This window comes from Trichoplusia ni, chromosome 14 (assembly GCF_003590095.1).
Source record: "Trichoplusia ni isolate ovarian cell line Hi5 chromosome 14, tn1, whole genome shotgun sequence".
Classification (NCBI taxonomy): Eukaryota; Metazoa; Arthropoda; class Insecta; order Lepidoptera; family Noctuidae; genus Trichoplusia; species Trichoplusia ni.
Window position 1 is genome coordinate 5,775,844 of NC_039491.1, and position 20,098 is coordinate 5,795,941.

Below are 20,098 nucleotides of genomic sequence, written 5' to 3' on the forward strand. Positions count from 1 at the left end.
TATATGGTTTATCGTAATTGCTTTTTATTTTGACTTAATGCTTTTCTAGATAAGGAAGCCACTCGAAATACAGGCAATAACTCACTGTTTTCAAGTACTCCATCTAACATAAACTAACCGCATAGTCCGCATACAAACATCAAAGACAATCCGTAAATATTTTAATTGCGAAACACTTGAGCTATTCTAGTGACATCTGTAACTCAGATTTGCTCTGCTATTGCTTTTAATGCCTTACGCACTTACAAAGTTTAAATACCTATGATAGCAAGCAAATAAACCAAGGTAATAAAGTTTATTATTGTAAACAATGAAGTCTATAACAATATAAAGCCTCATTTGGGATGATTGTCTGTGAACCCAAATTACTAAGTCGTTAAGCTATAAATACAACAGAACTCTCAAGAAATATAGGATACCTAGTTGTGGTTCCGTAGTATCGTATTTTGAGGTCGCTAAGCGAGGTCACGGACAGCGTAACATTTCGTAATATGCGTGAGCATAATCGTAAACATCAAAAGCGGTGCGCGTAAATAGCACAAGCGGTAAGCGTAAATCTTTTAAGCGATCGTTAAGCTCAACCGCGTTGTGATCGTCAATGTATTGATTGCATTATATCGCCCTACACTGCGACCGCAATGCGCTCCGATTTCAATTATTCACTTGCTACATTTTTAATCATGTCCCGTGTTTGAAAATTCAGGCGTACAAAAAAGCTGTGCCGCCACAAAATAAAATAATGAAGACAAAATATCACTCAAAATTTCATCCACACAAATAAGTTACGTTTGACATTTCTGTCGTAGCAGTTAAAACAGTAATTACGAAGGAGCCCGTCTAACGTTTCCCCGGGGTATTCAACTAAAACGCAATTTACGCCCGTCGAGATTCGAGGGGTACCAACAAAAAAACCGAGCCGTATCTACATGTCGCTTGCATTCGACGACGCGACTCATTTCTGAGAAGACAAATTACGGAATCCGTGGCAGTTGGCCGCGTAAAAAATGCAGCAATTAACTACCAGACGACGGGACCGGAATAACTATCACTATTTTGGGTGAACGATCATTTCGCTCGTTATTTTAGACTGTTTATGTTTTTTTCGACGTCAATAACTTTCCGTTAGTAGGAATATACAAATTACATATAACTAACTTGCCACTATAAACATCAAAAGGAAATACTTTGTAGACAATGTTTGATTGTTATTTTATTCGAAACGACTCCATTGAAAGATGTTTAATTCTAGCTTCTTATAACATCTCTGGATGCGAACGTCTGTGAGAAATAACAAATGATTCCGGCTAATATTATTGCGGTAGCTTGCTAGCTCGAGGCGTATGCTCGTTTAAACTTCACAGATTTATAGTTCATAAGCCGGTCGAAAAGTAAATCGTAAAAACGAGAGGCCGTTTGCACTTGCAATGCCAATAAAATAATAAAGCAGTAAAAATAAATTCATCTCAACGGGGTGCATGTTTCAAGCGTGGAGAGATTTAATTGCTTTCATTTCATCCACTACGCGCGATAATTGTCAGTTATTTTATAATGGAAGGGTAAATTATGAAACGTAGTAGAAGAGATACGATTTAATATCAAAGTTGCTTGAAAAGCTAATGCCGCTGAGATAGCGGTTGTCAATTAATTATGAAGGCAAAATGCAGTGTAACATAATCAGTTATTTATCACAGATGTGACAGAGCGAGTCGTTTGTCAGTGGTTTCACCCACGGCGCTACGTCTTGGGCATCCGTCAACACATTTACCTTTAAAATTATAATATGAACCTTAAAGAAGGCTCAATAAGGAGTTTAATTGGTAAACAACGGCTTATTAGTTGTTTTGATGACAACCTAAGATTACCAGCTTATCTGATTTCATCGCCTTGAAAGACTTATTTTTAACTCAAGCGAACGTGAGCAACTTTCAAAGATGACGCCGACAGAATAAATAAATTATAATAAAGGCATAAATGGTGCATTAATGTTCCGCAATTGCACTGCTCCTCTAACTTTCCCATATAAAACATAGGAATGTAATGAGTGCATTAAATTTACAACACAAATACGAGGCTCCCAGCGCGCGTACAGTTGGTTAAATCAAAAAGCCGCCGTCAATGCGCCTGTCTTCTTGTGCGACGAACAGAATGCAATCCATGCAGCGTCGGCTCCCACAATCAGGCCGGCAACCGCCCGACTAAAGAGAAGAATTCAAACAACGGCTTTTTGAGCGGCCCTTCACCATTCAAATTAGCTTAATGCGTTCAGCACAAAGCTTTGCGATAAGCGTGGAAACCGGGAAGCTGCTCGTTCCAAAAGATCGCGTAGATATTTTTAATCAAAACATTTGGGGATTTCGTCGAACTTTTCTGAATTGACGGGTTATCGAAACGAAGTTAGAAAAGTGTCGATTGCGCGATTTCCTTTCGTCATTAGTGATTCTTGGGTAAGGAAAGAGTTGTGCCTCGAGTTCCGCCGCAGACAGTAGTCTGTGTAGTGACTTATCTGAAAATAGACAACAGATGTAGGTATCGTTTGCAACCATTCGTCGTCGCACAACACGCGCGCTCGACCGTTGACAGATTGGACGTTTTAAATTTAGAACGCTCATCCTTTATTTTGTACCTTTAATGAAATATGGGCTGCCGATTCAAAAGTTTATTTTTGTTTTTCAACTGTGCGCTGATTTGTGTTCCGAGTTTATCTATTTATGCTATTGAAAAGTGTCACGATTGACAAAAAACAAATGCGAATAATTTATTTAAATTATTCTTTTATCTGTATTATAAAAGCTGATACCATGAAACGAGTTTGGACTTCCGAAGTCAGTATTATCAATTTTCAATATGTGTGGTTCCATTGACAGTATTTCGATGTTTGCGGTAAAATATACGAATAGGGAATATTTACGATCAAACGATTGAGTTTCTGTTGAATGTGTAGCATGCTTCCATTCGGCTGACACTTGCTACCCACGTGTTGTATTCAAATGCTTTTGTTTATGTATTATGTGGTTTATGGACAACGGAATACGCCCGCGATTCTACAATAGATTATGCTAAGTAAAATATTTTATTGTAATACCTATTCAAGCCGTTTCTTTGATCGTATAAAACATTTTATGAGCAGCGCATTATGTTGAAATGCTGATGAGTATAATATAATTCGAAACCATTTTTGTGCAATAAAAAATATTACTATATTATTCAAACAACTGAAAAATTAAATTAGCGTATAATATTAATAAAAGTGGCCTTGGGGAATAAATGACATAATGGTTTCAGGATATACCTACTATTTAAAACGTTATTTTTCTTTATTTAGACGGTTATTGTAGCATTACAACTTCCAAACGTGTTAAGCAAAACTGTAAACATGCGAGGATTTTTTTCCTTTTCTTAATAAGGTAATCTTATTTTGAATAAATAAAAAGGGAATTTACATTCAAAATTTGTGATCTTCTAACAATTTCGTAAGCAGATATAGATGGATGAACTACATCCATCTATATCTGTTATCCAGCCGTATATCACAGAGCAGCCCCATGAGTCATGGAACGTAATCCCTTGTTATTTGACAACCGTGTTATTATCCGATATTATCAAGAGCGTAGGCAGTGTTTATCAATGTACGTAGGTACTATGCAACTTCAACTGTTGAGGAAACAATACGTCATTGTCAATCTTCACTCGCCCAATTAAATGAATAACCTCCGGTTTGTCTGTAATTTCTTTGACTGTCACTTTGAATTAATGCTTTCTCACTTCAAATTCATCACGTTCTTTTGCCTCGATACGTTTTGTTGCGGCCTAAACTGTATTTGTTTTATAATTAATTTTATGTAGCGTTAAATAATTGGTGTGAGATATTTAGGGAGTTCCTGACATTTATCATTTTAAATTTTCTTGTTAGTTTAAATCTCATTATTAGGAGAAGTTATAACTGCCTGAAATGAAACTAAACACTGATATAAAAATAGATACGGCTTTTAATTCTTTTAACATTTTACTTTGAAAAGTTTATCAATAAGGCTAACTTTTAAAAAGCTTCACAGCTTTAACCACATTTCCAATGTCTCAAAAGTTTCATATTTAAGTTTAACTTAAACAAACCGAAGTGAAGGAGGCGTCGCGTCTGCGTTTTTGTTTCTCTTTTACAATAACTCGAAGAAATATTATTCCCGTCGTAATATACTCGTAATACGAGATGGGGCTGGCGTACTATTTTATTATCTCGAGAATACTCCAGACACGCATCATCTATGACATCAAAACTCAATATCCGTCTGGTACATTTGTTATAGATTTCACATTTCCTGGCTAGAGTGCTTCGCTACCCCATTTTGCACGATAAATATTATGAAATACAACTCTCAAGTCAACTTTCCAATACTCGTGGACATTAAATTTTACGAGTGTATGATAGTCTTATTTCACGGGTTATTGTTTGGGTAATCTTCTAGTAATAGGGTATCGTATTCCGTACATAAATGTGGTTTAGAGATAGGGTATTACTAGTATTGTGCAACTATCTAACTGTAGATAGCTAACAATCCTTTGTTAATTTTCAGTTCAAACGATTTCCAATATTGCTGTAATGTTTCACTATATCTAGAGGGAACGCTTTACATTTTACTTCGTTAAGCTATTGTTTGTATTAAGTACACAACAGTATAAAAATATATTTTGACTCTGCTATAACAGCAATCTTGTATTATAATACAACCCAGTCTGTAAAAGTCAAACTACTGAAAAAAAAACTCTTCTCATATAAAGTATCTAGTATGAACGTTGTATTTAATTGAAACTTTCATCCTACAAGAAAAGCATGAATGAGTCCATCCATTTGAGGCTGCAACGCGCGGGGGGCAGGTGAATCTGTATATAAATCGTGTCAGTCGCATCGGCTCTGTGGCACGCGGAACCTCGTCTTATTGTGCGGCCATTTGTTTTGTTCAGCGTCCGACGGGACGCGTTATTTTAGATTCGCCATCTCTAATGTTCAAGATGTGGTTTGGTTGCGAATTGTCGAGATTGTTACATTTTAAATGTAGAGCTGTATTAATACTATGTTTAATTATAATATTATACATGAAGACCTTATCACGTAGGTAATTTATCTTGATCTAATAATTATTATATTATACATCAATATAAATTACTTTATAATTATTTTCAACTATGTAATTAAAAACCATATTGTTTAATTATTTTTTTGTTTAATTATTGTCATTATTATAATTCACACTAGTCTTTGTTTCAAACATTTCTTTGTTGAGTCTAGAATAGAAATCAATGGACAATTTATTCTAGCGGAGCTTTCTACTTATTTCTTTATTTTCTATTTCTAAATTGGGAATATGGTATACCTTTTATTATCACAATCGTTAAAGACGTACTATAAAATGGAAATTATTCTGTTGTCATTTTACACAAGACATTTTCGTAAACATGTTAAATCACATGACAGTGTTTGTGATGAGTCCCGACTCAGAATACAATCTTACCTCAATTCCGCTGACTCAATTCCAGTAATTCCCATTTCTAATGCAAGTAAAGTAGCGCCACATTTTCCATTGTCTCTTCTGTTTTGCTCTCGTCTTTCGCGTGTAATGCTATTTTAGATTCGTGATCTCTTAATAGTATTTGCTATTCCAATACTTGCTACTGAATAAACCCGCTTAGAAAATCTTTGTCGAGAGATAAATTGCATTGTCGAGTTCAGGTTTTTTTTCTAATGTTTTTCTAATACATAAGTTTGTTTTAACTGGTTTCTGGTGAGTGGGGTGTTTTGTTGATTCCTAAGCTTGAAATAAATTGAATAAAACAATTTTATTATGCTCTAATTATTATGCAACAGAACCAGTGACTATAGACTATTTAGTCCTTTTTTTGCGTACCAGTATGGCAGAAATCACCTAATTGCTTGTCTATAGGGGAAAATATATCCAATTAAAAATACATTAACATTCACTATCTGTAGTCATTATATTCGTTATACGGGTTTGGAGGTGATAAAAAGAGATTGTTTATTCAGTTTTACTTCACGTTACTCAAGATTCGTTAGTTTATTTGCACATAACAATTTGTACTGACAAATATCATCAACATTCAGTTATTCTGTAGTTAATTCAGTAAAATAAAATCGTATATGTTGATCCTAACAAAATTCTAATAGCTTAATTTCACATGTATTGACGCGATCTGAGTGAAAAATATAACAACCTTCTTCCACCGTGTTCGGATAATTAATACTGCATCGAATACCTTAGGGTCCGTTGAACCCAGCATACAATGGATGTAATGGCACAACATGAGCCGACAGGCGTCTGCCTCACAAAGGCTTGGACTGTCACAGACCGCCGCGGCTAACTAGGACCGCTGGATAGTAAGTAGATGGTAGATTCCATCAGGGTTGTATTGAAATTTATTATTGAAGACAAGGAAATGTTGAAGATTTTATTGGAAAATATTATGAACGTTAAATGTTGGAAAATATTTTTTTTTGGATGGAATAGAATATATTTCTTTAGCTAAATTTGTCATGTATATGCAGGTCATTTCTATAATGATTAGTAGGTATTTTATCTTATATTTATATTTATTAAACGCCTTCAGTATTCAGTGTAGTACCTTTAGGTGATTCTCCTAAATGGAATAAACACATTTAAAGGGTACAAATATGAGTTAAGCTCTACTGGGCATTAAAAACTCACACAGACCTCAACGCAACCCAACACTTCAAAAATCTGAAAACAAAAATTTAATATTATTTAACATTAGTTGTTCTAGACTCCAGACATATACTTACAGCACGGCATCCGGGACCAGTTTTATGACAGAGCCTTAATGGTGACTCCTAGCCTGTCCGCATCTGTTCCCTTGATGAGCATAAATTACAGATTAAACCAGTATTTTACTGGCTATTATATTCATTTTATACTTTTATGTCCTGAGTGCATCGTTTATAGATTTTTTGTGCACTTATTATCCGCTTTAACTGAATTCGTATGATGATGAGTGATTACTGGACAGACTGTACTAGCAAGTTGTATGTAGCGACAGGTTTCAGTTTTTTTTTTATGTAAAGTATGTACATAATGTATTATGTTCGCGTAGGTCGTAAAATTTGTATCTTCTCGCTTCTGCTGGTAAATACGAGATGTTCTTTGTTACGTTGCGCTATTAATTTTGATGTGTTCAAGAAAATATTGCTCATTCGTTTAAGTTAACTTTACCTTACCGAAACAGATAAAACTATAGTTAGGAAATATGGTTAAAGTGAAGCTAAAATTGGCACGAGAAAGGAGAGGCCTATGCCCAGCAGTGGGAGGCTAAAGGCTGTGGATGATGACAATTTACCAATTTGGATATGACACGATTTCTTTTATAAAATAATACATAAACGTTAGAGTTCCTACTGCATCAGTAAAAATACGTTTTGTTAATGTTTCCATAAGTACCGTTTGTGCCAAGTTGTATCATGGAAAGGCTATGCAAAACGCGTCGCTAAAAGGCTTGCAACCAAGCGCAACCACAAACGCTGGACAGAATCTACACCTATTTATTAACGAGCCGACAATTTAAAGCAAACTAGAAACTCATTTAGTGGCCATTACCTCGAACTAACTACCGGTAAGCAGATTAAAATGCATGCCAAAAGTTTAAATTTATGTACCGGACGCTCTCTTCAATTAAACTTGTTATAATGAAACTTTGGAAAAACTGAGTAAATTTCCACGGAGAGACGACGCAAATAATTCCCAAGTTTTGCAATTTATACTCATTTTAAAGTTGAGTTCGATGGCGCAGACTTTTCACCAGTAACCCACGGACTGAATTGATTATTTTAACGCTTTCGGATCTTTTCAACTTGATAATTTCGTCTTCCTTGTTGTGTTCAAGTTTAATTTAAGCCGGTGACTTGTTCAGTAATCTGATATTTTAATGTAACGGTAAAATATGTTTGATACTTCTTGAAGGTCCATTCGTTAACCCAAAGCGTCTTTAATTAATGAAAAACCTATGATTTGCTTACAAACAATTAATATAATACAAACTCATTCAAGTTTAAAAAATATTTTTAACTGTCGTTTGTTTTTCACAATTGTGAGAAAATTGTCACACCTTCCTATCCCAACAATCATAACATGAATATAGGTACTACAACAACAAAAAGGTTACATCCTGTAACTTCGGTAAAATTAAAATAATTTATTATTCATTATGTAAACAATGGAACACAATGTTAATGATATTTAAACACGAAAAAACATTCTCATAAATACTTTTATAAAATTAACTTAACACACACGGTAATTAACATTTACATACGAGCCAACAATTTATTCAGTAACCAATGCTCGTTGCTCAGTGATACCTGTGCTCGCATAGACAACTAATGCAATTCCACGAATAATCTCAAACAAAACGATAAAAGAATTCCCCGAATGCCATGTTCTGTTTCTATTACCTAACTTTTCGTTTGGTTGTTTTTCGTAAACATTCCAGCTGCCGTTGGCAAACCATTCAATGAACCCGTTTCTATGCTCTAAACGACTGGTCGTGGTCTAAATATACCATTTAAATTCAAGAGCAGTTACTATGCCTTCTACTAAAGCATCATGAGCTATTTATTATTGTCTTTTATGGCGGTTCTTTGACTTAGTTCGCCCACTCTGCAATATTTTTAAGTTTTTCAGCCAGCAAAAGCTATTGAGTATTCTTTTTCGATGAAGATGCAACACGAGCGTGGGAAGCTTCAATAGTCAGCAGCACTCCGCTCGGATAGAGTTAATGAATTTCTTTAGTTGAGTATTCACAAAGCAATGGCATTCCGCAAGAGTTCATTTGAACAGCTTCCACGGGAAAATAAATAAAAATCGGCCGCATCAAATTGTACGGAGTTAGTTCGAAGCAAGGTCTCGCGAGCACTTTCTCATGCAAAAGTCGAACGGTTACTTTAATTCTTAGCTCGAGCACTTGTCGGTTTTACGAGCGTGGAGCGATTTAATCCACTTAAAACGCAGAGCACAAACTCCAAGCCGACAAAGCTCTCAGCCGCTCTCATTTAAAAATGGAAATAAACCTTCGGCCATCTTTGACTCAATGCGACCGCTAGTGGAATTCTAAGTGCGATCTCCAATGATACAGCTTTGATTTTTTACCTATTTGATAGATGGGCTTTAATTAAATTTATGTGATCATTTGTAAGAAGGATGAAGAGAACTTGCAAGGTACAGGATGTCTACTCATGCAAGTAACAGGAAACAGTAGACTAAATGTGACTGCCACATGCAAGACATTGAATTTCTGACGTTGACAATATTAAAGCTAGACCACCAGTGTCGAGAGCGGTAATGTGTGTGTTGACAGATTGAGTGTTTGTTTTGACTAATCCTTAGAATTAGCTTATTTATACGAATTCATGAGAAACTATATTTCATCTCACAAACCACTTTCATCTAGTTTAACAATTTAATTTTAAATTAATTTCATTTTAGCATTTTATTTTTTCATTTTTCAGCTCAAGCTTTCACCGAAACCATATTTCCAATTATCCAGTCTGATATTCAATTAATCTTAGTTTATATTAATACAAGTTATTCAAAAGCGTAAACGAGTTTTAAAAAGCGATTACCGGATAATTTCTTTTCTATCTTCTCCGAAGGAATTTCGAAAATTATCCGCCCTTAGTCCTCGTCTTTAGCTTTTCCTTCATAATGAAAGAGCTTCGCGGCGAGATTATTTTGACTTGTTTATTTTACTCCTCATTGCCGCCGGTCATGGACACAACTTTTTATTTGCATTTGTTTTCATTTCATCTTTTTCCATGAATCGACATTGGTAAGGCACCTACCTAAGTACGATATAAAATAAGATTATAATTAAATTTAATATTCATATCTCGTATTATATCATTAATTACATCCCACATAATATTTTACCTGTATTTCCTGCTCAATTTACCTTAATGACTCTATATGGTTTTGTTTTTGTAAAAACTGATGGGTTTCCACTTTCCTTTCCATTTGAAGCTTAAGTACAAATCTTTGACTGAACATTTTCACGCCGCCATTAGCGTTACAATTCATCCTGTGATTACCAACGAGATTTAAGACGATATTGGTTACGGAATTAACTTTAAAGCGGTTCTCATATTAGCTTTAACGGGTTATTTGTTTGCTGTTTAGTTGTTAATTATTTCATAAACCATGCGTAGGTACTTATCGGGATCGTTTTACTAGTTTTAAAGAAAACCGGCCTTAGTCATACGAGCCCCGAGTAAAAGTTTCATTCAGAAACCACTAAATTAAAATACCGAAGCATACTGAATTCCAGGAATGGTATCTCCTAACATTTGTTTAACTTAATTTTGATAGCATGTAGTTGGTTCTGGTAACTTGTATTTGGTATTACAAAAGTACATTACCAAAACGCCACGAGCAGTCCTAAAACGAAACTCCTTAACCCGTACTCTTTACTCACCACTTCAGGTTACTGAAAGTCTTTAAACAAACAGGAAAGAAAAACATACATGTTGTTTTATGTCTTCGCAGACGCATAAATTGTAAACAAAAATGTTTGCCATATACATTTCAATTTACGATCAAAACCAATCAAACAACAACAAATAACGTAATATCTTTAAACCTTTAAATCTCTCTGACTTTAATTACTTCACTTTACGCCAATTTTCCCCTTTCTTGAGATTCAACGGAAATTGTGCGGAAAAGTCACTTTAGGTAAATAGGTCTAGGTACGTAATTACCTTTTTTCAATTTCGTTAATTATGCTGCGTCAGATTAATTTGGACATTGTTTGTCCTGAAATTGTCAGACGTAAAAGGACTCGGGAGATAGTAAAATTCATATTCATAAGTGCCCATGTTTATATTTCGAGGACGATAATTAAAATTATTATTGTAGGTAGGTATATTCACTTGTCCAAATTGAAAACTTTGTTTAAGGAAATCCATTGTTGAATTTGAAACAGTTTTTTATAAGAGACGGGTTCATTTAAATAAATGTGTCGGTTTTTACTACCGATGCTATTTTATCACGATTGATAAAGATCTGTACCACGCAAGTCATGCTACATGCATAATGTAAATAGGTGTATTGAGGATATTACAACACAGAGTTATCTGGTAACGATCTGGAATAACAATAAATATGGACGAACAAGGATCAGTCTGCACTATGACTGACAATTAGGTTGATTTTATTGGTTTCGTGGTAAGAAAATAAAATGAAACAGTATCGACAGTTAGAGTACTTATAGCAAATAACCCTAGCGATATAACTTGTGAAATATTTTGTCGTAAAGTAAATCGTCTTTAATGTGTCTATTTTGCCTTCTCCTATGTATTGGAATCCTTATAACCTTTAGACGAGCCCTGTTCCTTCTTCTAACAACATGTATTTTCGATGCGAGGTCATCATTAATTGATACCAATCATTTTGGCAAATGGTTATCAACGACCATGTGCTCAAATCAAGAATGTTTCCCATTGCTAATATTTTACCAATTGTTTATCAATATCGTTTCTTTCACAGGATGGAGACCGAGGCTACCTGGAAGGTCTAGCATCCCGATACGCAGACCTGTTCTCCACACACTACGGCGACGTACTAGACCACCTTGAGGAGTTACGGAGACACGAATGGGACGAGATGTCTCCAAGAATGAGGGTGCTTGGAGGCCCTGGAACACCTCAGACGCCACCTTCGGCAAGTCCTGGTTCCCTAGCTTTGAATAACTTGACCACGTCGCATTCGCAGCCCATTTATGTGCCTGGAAAGTATTCGGTGAGTTGAATGAGCTTATCATTTGTTTTAAGGAATGCTCATCATCACGAAACATCGAGACAGTTCAATTCACAAACGTTGATCAGATTCAAGAGGCCTACCGCTACGACTTAAAGTAATTTTAGTGCAGTTATGGAAGCGAAATAAAGCTCTACATGGCTGAGAGCATCGTCTCTCTTCCACAATTGTGGTAATATTAATTTAAAAGCTGGTGGTTGGCACTCAGTAGTTCTAATTTTAGATTCTGTCTGTACTACCCCTTATCACAAGTAGACACCCACTAAACGGTCCTATAGTTTATTCTTAGCCTGGGAACACCATTAATCCTTGTAGTTAGATATGCAATGTATTTTATTATATTATTTACATTTTTTTCTAGTTACTATCTAAATTGTGTACCATAATTATATTCTCTGCACGTCTTTATAATAGTACCTACCCGTAAATAAGACTAACTAATTGTGATAACTATCAGAGTAATTACTTATTCGTATTAAAAATCTAATACTAATTCAAAAGGAGTAGACTTTTGATAGAAAGTCTGTTGGACTTTGGATATAATGACGATCCCCGTAGAGGTTCACAGTCAAAACGGCATGAATAAATAATAAGATCATGTCATATAATCAGACTAAGCGGACCAACTTGTCGCTTTGTATAAAATTAGCCGGGAATATTGGACATCTAACTTTGTGACTGGTATATTTTTTTAATATAATTTATATTTTTTGTGAGAATACTGATAAGCCGGTAATAAGGCTTACCTTTAAAAGGCTCTGCGCTTCGGGATCAGGAGTGATATTACGAGTTATTATTTCAATACAATAATGTAACTGCTTTTGTGTGATTTAAAATTATGTAAATCCTTTCTCTCTACTTATATAATACATTTTATCTATTTTATGAATGAAAATAAAAGTATGAAATATTTTATATAAATTAATGAGAAAGATTAACAATGTGGTCTCTACCATAAAATAATAGCTAACATTAATATTATGGTAACTGTGTAGAGGTCTCGGTCTCCAGTCTTACCGCAAAGTCTGACTATATTACAAAGAGCTTCTGAATATGCCAACTCTTTAGAATGCAGTATAAATGTAATAAAAACATACAAACTTCAGACTCAATTTTTAATTCAAAAATATTGAATAAGTTTGCAAGTGTTTTTATTTGACAGGTGCCATGAAAATAGTATTGTACTTTTTGTAACCTGACCTCTTTTGTCAACAGCCCTCCAGTTGCCTCACAGAGAAAGAGGAGGACGAGATATACGGGTTCGGTTACGGCGTGTTCGGCAAACAGATGTTGCAACGTCAACAGCAACAGAAACAACTGCTGCTAGCGCAACCGACTCAACCACTAATGCACAACCAACAACACAACTATCAAAGGTAAGAAGCTTTAAGGAATATATTCTTAGCTTCAATTTATTTCGAAGTTAAAAATGTACCCAACTCCACTTTATGTACCTACAAAACTTGTCAAAAGTTGAGCACCCAATATAATATTACCAAAGTCCAAAAAGTCATAAACGGATTGCAAGATCGAATCGATTGAAAATGGAATGCAGAACCTTTAAAGGTTTTGCGATTAATTTACATAGAATTCGCATTGACAAAATTACAAAAACATTTTTTACATCGACGGAATTTAGGCTTTCTCTTTATTTTGCGAATATTCGTTGATGACACAGTCTCATACAGTCAGGCTTTCGTTAACTTTCTAAAAAATTATTCAATGCTGTATATTATACTGTTTTATTTAAGAAAAAACAACATAATCACAGACAAGTCACAATAAAACGTACGGCGTATAAGTAATGTAGGTCTTCTTTGTTGTGGTCAAAGAGGGAGCTTGGATTATAAAAGATGACGTTTATTTACTGCGGTGACGAGATCGTAGATTAACTTGCATTTGCTTACCCCTTACGACCACATTTACACAAAAGAGACTTTTCATCAAAGCTATGTAGATAACAGCACAAAAAAAAATAAACGTATAGTAAATAAAAGTTTTTAACGCACAAACGTAATAATATACAGCAGTGTGGGACCAAGCTACAAACAATCATAAGTATATATTTAAGAGATAACGAGCGCCCAGCTTGTTAAAAATCCAATTAACTCTATAATAAAATAAAATAAAACCCTCGAACAGCGATCATTACAACAATAACTTGCAATCAAACCCTGTGAATGCCGACGTAAGCTGAAACGACTTTATCCTTATTCGAGTACGGAAATTCGCGGTCGGCTTACACGAAATGTTAACGATAACGAGAATAGCACGGGACGTAGTCATAAATTATTTGGACTTTAACAGGTGTACTCGTTAGATAAGCTTTTACGTTGCATGTTTAAATGCTAATCTAAATTGAAATCAGACGTTCGATTGGCGACAGAAGCGGCCTCCGTGTTGAGAATAGGCGCTGATGCATAGTGGGAGACGGAACTGCATTCTTCTTGAGGCACTGAATGTATAACAAGAGCTGTTGATATTTGAGAGAAAACAACAGGACATGAAAATGAAGTAGTCACTACAATTTTCTCTTCAAATAATTCTTACATCAAAAAAAGAAATAGGTACTTTTTATTATTTAAACAAAACCTTGTCGCCTCCTCAAATTAAAGTCCTCAAGCGACACAACAGTCATTGCAATAAATATGAAAAAAGAAACTGACAAAAACAGCGAGTTCATTAAAATTCTTACGAAATCTTCAAAATTCAACACCCTCTTAACAACTGGCTTTCAATAACGTGTATAATGAAAACAAAATAAGTATTCACAACTGAAACAGTAGATAGTTCAACTCCGTATATTCTAACTAAGCACCCATTTCGAGAAGGACGTAAACATACGTCAAACGGTTCACAGACTGGCAAGGCCAGAGTAAGTCCTCATTACAGCGGTGCCTGCTGTAAAATAAATTCAAATTAACCACTGATGGATGTGTCCGCTGTATGCTTGTACCAAGAAAGTTTGTGTAAAGAGCTTATTTAAATAAAGGATACTTTATTGCTAGTAGCTTGTGGGACAAAGATAAAGGGTTAAATTGTATAAAATTGCATTACATATCGTTTACACTTGGACTTAGATATGTGAGAATCATTCAATTAAGATTATCAAACTGCACGCCGTTAGTCTTCTTAAAAAATTTCATCTGTGAATCCATAAATAGTATTGTAAAAAATATAAGTAAAATTTTATTACGTTATTTCAAGCATATTCAAACTGCTTTTTAATTTAACATATTATGGAAGACATATTAAAACACGTTAAATTACAAACCTCTATGATAAATTAAAAATGATTAAAATATGACGCGGGATAAAATATGTGCCATCATAACAATTGCAATGCGAGCCGGTACTCTGATGAGCACATGTGCATGAAAACTCATTAAAATAGTAAAAGTAGGTCGAGTTATAGTTTTTCATAAAAAATCTCTCTCTGTCATGCTTATTCGGCAGACTTTAAGTTTGCATTAGTGGCACATTTAAAAAAGAGACTATAAAGCATTCTAGTGGCAAAAGAAGACCTTATTCCATTTTGAAATATGCCTGGACTTACTGGTACCTCGTTTTTGTTTTAGAACAAACAACCATTGTAGTCTTTTTGTAGGCTCAATGAATTCGAATAAATACTCTTCCTGAAATGACGACGAGCTAAAAATGAAATGTTGTCTGTTGTTACTTTCCAATTGCAAATGAAGGAAACGGCATGAGGCGGCGAACAACAAAACCGATTGACGTTTCACTATTCAGCATTAGCCAACCGAATAATTGAATAGTATTTTCATTTCACCCAGATTTAGGTTATTGTATTGTCGGCAAGAAGAAACATAGGTAATAAACGGGTTCACCAATAACGTGTGTTATATGGGCCATTCTATTAACATAAACACTTAAATAATACTTGAGCTGGGAATATTGAGAACTTTCTACTGGACTGGGCGGAGGTGTTCCCATAAATTTGTACTTGTACGGTCAGTAACAAAAGTCGGTTGAAATGAGATTTTCAAAACAACTGTTCGCAATCAAAGTAAGTCGCTGTTATGCTATCAGGTCACTATATAAGTTCGTCTTCTAATGTGTGTACTTGAATCATACTAAACCTCAAATCCAATAATAATTTTAATAAGCATTTTTCGAGGTGCTACTGCTGGAGAAAAGCCTCGCAATTTGCCTTCCATTTTCATCATTTTTCTGTCATTTTTGGTAATGAGTGCCCCTTAGTTGACTGAATCATCAAACTGCCTTTGCCGCTGACCTTATTACATGTCACTGCAAATTATTGGACTTTGCAAATTGACTTCTGTTGCTGTCTGTGCTAAGGAAACCACGTCAGATCGCCCACACATTCAATCTAGCATGTCGTACAATGCTAATTAGATCTTAGCAGCACTAGTTTGCCTAATGAATTACTCGTAAAAGTGTTATTCGATTGCAAATAGAGATTATTTATGGTAATTCTATTTGAGTAGGTGTATGTTAATCGTTAATGTATACAGGATTATATAAGTATGTTGAGCTCTTAGTTGGTGTAAATGAGATTTCTCGTTATAACAAATAATTTAATTAGTGCCTTTTCAAATTAGATTACTGAATTTCCTTTCTAACACTTAAGATTCGCACATTAAATCATCATTCATTGGCCTAGCCTTTTCCCAACTATGTTGGGGTCGGCTACCAGTCCAACCGGTTTCAGCTAAGGACCAGTGTTTAACAAGGAGCGACTGCCTATCTGACCTCCTTAACCCAGTTACCTGAGCAACACGATACCCCTTGGTTAGACTAGCTGTCAGACTTTTTCAAGCTTCTGACTACCTGTAACGACTGTCAAAGATGTAGGAATAACAGCCGGGACCCACAATTTAACGTGCCTTCCGAAACACGGAGGAACTCGTTATGACAAAGATGGTCACCCATCTACGGACCAACCGCGGCAAGCATAGCTTAAACTGTGATCGAATCACTTATGCGGTTATAGCTTAGCCACAAGCTCCTCAATCGCACATTAAATCAATATTTGTAAAAAAAGAAGTTATTTTGAAAACTAAGGTCATAATGATTCAAAAGCGTCTCAAATAAAGGACTATGTACCCTCCATAACTGAGAGTTTACTGCAAAAAGAAATACTTGTATCCAAGTAATAAGTAAAATGTGAATTTCAACTAATAGTTTACATGTATTGATTTCTAACCACGGCTTATACCTTATTCCGCACTGTACATCATAAATTCAACAAAACAATAATATATCATGGTTAGATTGACAGCTAGGGTGTCAAGTACCTATTTGAATGTGACTTATTGCTCCCATAAGTAAAGTGAAACTTGACCGATATAGGACAGAGTTAACTGACGCGGTTTATCATCTTACATCGTTTAAACACGATCGCCAACTAGCTAATATCTTCAAGAATGTTATCCAATTTCTTCTTTAACAAGAGTTTTAAAAGAATTTGATATAGAGCTATTATCTCCAAGTGTTTTATAGAAGCACTATTCTTTGACATAAAGCTCCCGTTAGAGCAATAAAATTGGAATTGTTTTGCATATTTTCTTTACCTTTTATTGCACAATTGCATTCGCAGTAAAAGTAACGTTCAGTTCTTTATTATTTTAATTAACTAGGTGCACTAAAGTACTCGTTTTTTAAATTAATATTATGTCAGCTAATTTATCATTGTAAGGAACTTATCAATGAAATCAAAATTTATTTTTTCATTTTATACTAGCAATTAGAGAAAACTATATTGAAAAAACTATATACGTATTATGTAGTGTAAGTATCTACATTTTACATCAACGACATGTGTAAGTTTTTCGATTCCGATAAATAATGAAAGTAAACGGCATTCAGAACAGAACGAACGAGCAGTTTGTCAACCCTAGGGCTTAATGGACCGCGATAACTCATTTCTTAAGGGAAATGGATTGCAAGTTCCTAGTTAACTGTTAAGGCTCGCAGACATCAGTTTATTGGGAAGAGGCGCAAATGTAGTTAGAAAACCAATCGTCCATCAACGGAATGAATTTTAATTTGAAAGTTGTTTTATGTGTGCATGTTTTAAAGCATCTGAAATATTATTTAAATATCAACAAGTATGGTACAGTGAAGGTGATTATATTGACAGCTGTGCAAAGAACGCGTGGTCAATATATTTTTTGAAATTTTCCCAACGGTAGGTGAGATCTTAATTAATATATTTCTTGTGATATTTTTAGCCCAGACTGCAATGTAAAAGTGGCTACCTAACCATGCAGTTATGTCGCACTCTGTCTGCCACCTGTTACCACTAAATGTAACACGTAACCCATCTATTGGCATTAGACATATTTAAAATGTAAACCTGCACTAACACCTTTTATCCAAACCTTCAAGGATTAAAGAAAAATATAAATAACAAAGCAAACAAAAACTGCCTCCTCCACGAAAAATATCTCGTTACGCGCTGATAAATGTTCGAAAAGTTTTAGGATAACTGCAAATTTTCTCCCATTTCCCAAAATATAAATGAACGAATTCATAAATAACGATCCCTTTAAGAACCTTGAACTCGCATCCGAGCAAGCATCAAAGCTTGCGACTTCTTAAAGTATTAAAGTGAGGATACCCCTGTACTTGTCTTAACAAAGTTTAACTACAAAATTCTCAACTTGATATAAAATCGTCGCGGAAAATTGTCCTTAAATAAGCCTTTGTTTAATGCAAACTGTCGTCATAATTCACAGTAGGTACACACATTTCATGCCTGAACTATTTACACAAAATTATCTTTCGCAGAAGAGTTAAAACCTACTTCACGAAACTTCAAGTTAAACTTGGTAATAAATTTCATGAAGTTCGCAATTAAATTTCATCACAAGATGTATGGGTTAATCAGAAAACTATGTTCTTCATTAAAACTTAATATAAAGGAATTTGTTAAACATGTAAATATTAACATTCATATTTCATAATCAAAACATTTCCATGCGATAAAAATCTTTCTTCACCTTTGACCTTTAATGGAATACCACTTTATCAGTCAAGTATTTGTTGACGATCGAGAATTTCTATGTTAAATACGATAGATACGCCTACATATGGTATAAAACAAACGAACTAACGAACCCACATGATATGTAAATTAGGTACCTTCTCACGAATCACATTATATTTGTTTCATTTGATGGGTGTGAATGATGAAACTAACGATCTTAACACTATGGTATTTGCATACGTAAAGACATAAGTAATGTAATTCTTGAAAATTACGTGTCTTGTTATTTCTGAATTCCTAATAACTGTACGCGTGTAGATTATTATAAATTCATGTTCAATTCGTGAAATACGTGTACAAGCATTACTCGGAACTGCTCTGACATGTACTCAACACGTTTGAATTCCAAATCATGGTCTCGTGTTTCTCTATTACACATAGTTTAGTTTGATATCCGAAGCCGATTAATTTTATAGTGATTTAATCATAAAAATAACTTTATAGTAACTATTTGCCTAAAAAAGTCAATGATAAATTCGCGAACGGATTTGTTTTTCTGTCTACAGTCACAAACTGATACCAATCAACAACCCAAACATTTTCCCCATGATTGAGTTTACAAATTAATAATTCATTTAACGTAAAAACTAAGTAATAAGCTTCACGCCTCTTCTAACAATCTTGCCCACTTATGTGCATACTAAACACTAACATTGCACACAGAGTTTGCTCTGTACAAAAATACCAGCAAGCAATCAAAAGCTGTGTTTATTTGTTTAACTACTTAAATCAACAAAGTAGGTACCAGGTATTCATAAACTGAGTACTGGTTTAAAACGCGATATACGTACTCGTTAGTCAATTAACGATACGCATAGACGGAATCCTATTAACAAGGTACGCGAGAAACTCCGCGATACGCGGCTAACTACACGAAATTTATCTAAGTGCTTTCGAGAATTCGTAGTACATCGTTATTTCTATTTTGTTATCGGTTTTGTTGGCTGAACTCGATTACGTTTCGATATAACTCCGGGTTTGAATAGCTTTTATGAGTCGCCTGACAATTGTAGGCGATGAGTTTTGTCACACGACTTTTAATTGAACTTTATTGGATTAAATGAAAACCGATTTGGAAATCGTTTTGGTAGACCATAGTTAGTTAGGGTTACAGCTTAAAGGACTCTGTTTATATGTTGAATAAGATTATATTATTACAAGTCGTTTTCAATGAAAATGTTTTCAACAGAGGTACGATTTATTATCTGAGCGAACATAGAATGTTTTATCCGAATGGTCA

General features: G+C 34.7%; 1 protein-coding gene across 7 annotated transcripts in view; it reads left to right on the forward strand.

The window, feature by feature from the left end:
• Positions 1-20,098, forward strand: part of LOC113500414 — a 107,783-nt gene that overhangs the window by 67,957 nt on the left and 19,728 nt on the right. For 6 of the 7 annotated variants that reach the window (XM_026881174.1, XM_026881176.1, XM_026881177.1 and 3 more), the window contains exons 2-3: positions 11,556-11,807; positions 13,041-13,201. In XM_026881174.1, coding sequence (XP_026736975.1) covers positions 11,556-11,807; positions 13,041-13,201 — 413 coding nt within the window. The remainder of the gene's footprint in view (positions 1-11,555; positions 11,808-13,040; positions 13,202-20,098) is intronic. The other variant, XM_026881178.1, reaches the window with a different exon arrangement.